This window comes from Nicotiana tomentosiformis, chromosome 5 (assembly GCF_000390325.3).
Source record: "Nicotiana tomentosiformis chromosome 5, ASM39032v3, whole genome shotgun sequence".
NCBI classification, from domain to species: Eukaryota; Viridiplantae; Streptophyta; class Magnoliopsida; order Solanales; family Solanaceae; genus Nicotiana; species Nicotiana tomentosiformis.
The window spans coordinates 87,803,448-87,806,548 of record NC_090816.1 but is presented as its reverse complement, the minus strand read 5'-3'; the positions used below and the strand labels follow the sequence as shown (position 1 = coordinate 87,806,548).

General features: G+C 42.7%; 1 protein-coding gene across 1 annotated transcript; it reads left to right on the top strand.

The window, feature by feature from the left end:
* Positions 1-934: 934 nt before the first annotated feature.
* LOC138892735 (uncharacterized) lies at positions 935-2,750 on the top strand. The gene is made up of 3 exons (XM_070176471.1): positions 935-1,176; positions 1,271-1,598; positions 2,478-2,750. Exons 1-3 carry the CDS (start codon positions 935-937, stop codon positions 2,748-2,750), a joined length of 843 nt encoding a protein of 280 aa, XP_070032572.1.
* Positions 2,751-3,101: the final 351 nt, after the last annotated feature.

Genomic DNA, 3,101 nt, shown 5'->3' with positions numbered 1-3,101 from the left:
AGAAGTAGAGAATTTTGAGAACAAACCAAAGTCTAATTTGGAAGAAACTGAGGCAGTTAACTTGGGGGATTCCGAAACAGTCAAAGAAACTCGCATTAGCATTCATCTATCGCCATTAGAGAAGGAAGAGTACATCAGATTTCTAAAGGAATATGAGAATATTTTTGCATGGTCCTACGATGATATGACTGTGTTAAGCACATCCATAGTGGCTCATAAGCTACTTACCAACCCCATGTGTCCGTCGGTAAAGCAGATGCTCAGGAAATTCAAGCCAGATATGAGTCTGAAGATAAAGGAAGAGGTCACCAATAAAATCAAAGCCAAGGTCCTTCGAGTGGTCGAGTACCCAACCTGGCTAGCCAACATTGTGCCGGTTCCAAAGAAGGATGGGAAAGACAGAGTGTGCGTTAACTATTGAGATTTGAACAGAGCAAGTCCTAAGGATGTTTTCCCATTGCCCAAAATACACATACTGATCAACAATTGCGCCAAGCATGAACTCCAATCCTTTGTAGATAGCTTCGCAGAATATCACCAGAATTGGATGGACGAATAGGACACCGAAAATACAGCCTTAATCACGCCATGGGGAATATATTGTTACAAAATGATGCAATTTGGTGTACGTGGATGACGTTATCATCAAATCTAAAAGGAGTTCGGATCACATAGCAAACATGAGAAAGTTTTTTGACCGGCTTCGAAAGTACAATCTGAAGCTAAATCCTGTAAAATGTGTTTTTGGAGTCCCTGCTGGGTAGTTGCTGGGTTTCATCGTCAGTCGCCGCGGTATTGAGCTAGACCTATCAAAAATATTCATGACTTGCCACCACCAAAGAACAAGAAGGATGTGATGAGTTTTCTGGGATGCCTCAATTACATCAGCCATTTTATAGCACAGTCGACGGTGATATGTGAACCGATCTTCAAAATGTTGAGTAAAGATGTTGCGATCAGCTGGATTGAAGAATGTCAAAAGGCTTTCGATAAAATCAAGGAGTACTTGTCTAAATCATCTGTGTTGGTCCCACTAGAGCCCGAAAGACTGTTACTGATGTACCTATCAGTGTTAGATAGAGCTTTTGGTTGTGTCCTAGGGCAACATGATGTAACCGGGAGAAAAGAGCAGGCGGTATACTATCTGAGTAAGAAGTTCACACCTTACGAAGCCTGGTACTCTTTATTGGAATGCACTTGTTGTGCCTTGACATGGATAGCTCAGAAATTGAGATACTACTTTTGCATACACCACATATCTCATATCAAGGATGGATCCGCCGAAATACATCTTTCAGAAACCCATGCCTGTGGGTAAGTTTGCAAAGTGGCAGATATTAGTAAGTGAGTTCGACATCATCTATGTGACTAAGAAGGTTGTCAAGGGGCAGGAGTTGGCCGATCACCTAGCAGAGAACCCCATAGACGGAGAATGCGAACCATTGAAGATGTATTTTCCCGACGAGCAAGTGACGTTTTCAGGAGAAGATATTGCCAAAACATACGCTGGTTGGAGGATGCTTTTCGATGGAGCCGCAAACTTCAAAAGAGTAGGCATCGAAGTTGTTTTGGTATCAGAAATCGGTCAACATTATCCAGTATCCGCAAAGATCAGGTTTACATGCACCAACAATATGGCAGAATGTGAGGCTTGCATCTAGGGATTCAGATTGGCCATCGACATGAATATTCAGGAGTTACTGGTAATCAGAGATTCAGATCTGCTGATACACCAAGTAATTGGAGAATGGGCTACCAAGAACACTAAAATATTGCCATACTTGCATTGTGTGCAAGATTTGATCAAGACGTTCACAAAGATAAAATTCAAACATGTCCCGAGGATTCAGAACGAGTTTGTAGATGCGTTGGCTACCTTGTCTTCCATGATACAACATCCAAACAAGAATTTCATTGATCCTATCCCGATAGAAATTCGTAAGTAGCCATCTTATTGTGCTCATGTTGAAGAAGAGTTCGATGGAAATCCATGGTTTTACGATATCAAGGAGTATTTGGAGAAAGGAGAATACCCAGGAAATGCTACACACACTCAGAAGTGCACACTTCAAAGATTGGCCAACCACTTCTTTCATAGTGGAGGAATTATGTATAGAAGGACTCCTGACCTGGGATTGCTGCGATGTGTCGAGGCCAAGGAGCCATCTAGATTGCTCGAAGAAATACACGCCGGAACATGCGGACCTCACATGAACGGGTTCGTTTTGGCCAAGAAGATATTACGGGTAGGGTATTTATGGATGACTATGGAGACAGACTGCATCGAATATGTTCAAAAGTGCCACCAATGCCAAGTACATGTTGATATGATACGGGTGCCACCCAATGAACTCAATGCAACGAGTTTGCCCTGGCCTTTCTCTGCTTGGGGCATGGATATCATCGAACCAATTGAACTCGCCGCTTCAAATGGACACAGATTCATTTTGGTGGCTATAGACTACTTCACGAAATAGGTCGAAGCCGCTTCCTATAAAGCTGTAGCTAAGAAGGTCGTAACAGACTTCATTCGGGATCGTATTGTTTGTCGATTTGGAGTATCTGAGTCAATCATTACCAACAATTCTGCTAATCTCAATAATGATCTGATGAAAGCCATGTGTGAAACATTCAAGATCAAGCACCAGAATTCTACAGCATATAGGCCACAAATGAATGGAGCCGTGGAAGCTGCCAACAAGAACATCAACAAGATATTAAGTAAGATAGTTGATAACTGCAAACAATAGCATGAGAAGCTACCATTCGCTTTGCTCGGATAATGCACCATAGTCCGCATGTCAACTGGGGCAACCGCCTATCTACTGATCTATGGTACTGAAGCTGTTATACCGGCCGAGGTGGAGATTCCTTCCCTAAAAATTATATAGGAGGCCGAACTCAGCGATGCAGAATGGATACAAAGCCGGTATGAGCAACTGTCTCCATTGACGGTAAGAGGATGAACACTGTATATCACAGTCAACTCTACTAGAATAGAATGGCAAGGGCGTTCAACAAAAAGGTCAGATCAAGGCAATTCACACTGGGCAAATGGTGTTGACGCGAATCATCCCGCATCAGGATGAAGCAAAAGGAAA

Excerpts from the sequence above, each read along its gene's own strand:
- LOC138892735 (XM_070176471.1), top strand. The coding sequence starts at position 935 with ATGTTGAGTAAAGATGTTGCGATCAGCTGGATTGAAGAATGTCAAAAG. Across the intron at positions 1,177-1,270 it reads TTCACACCTTACGAAGCCTG|GATGGATCCGCCGAAATACA; the intron begins GTACTCTTTATT and ends TCTCATATCAAG. Across the intron at positions 1,599-2,477 it reads AAATCGGTCAACATTATCCA|GTCGAAGCCGCTTCCTATAA; the intron begins GTATCCGCAAAG and ends TTCACGAAATAG.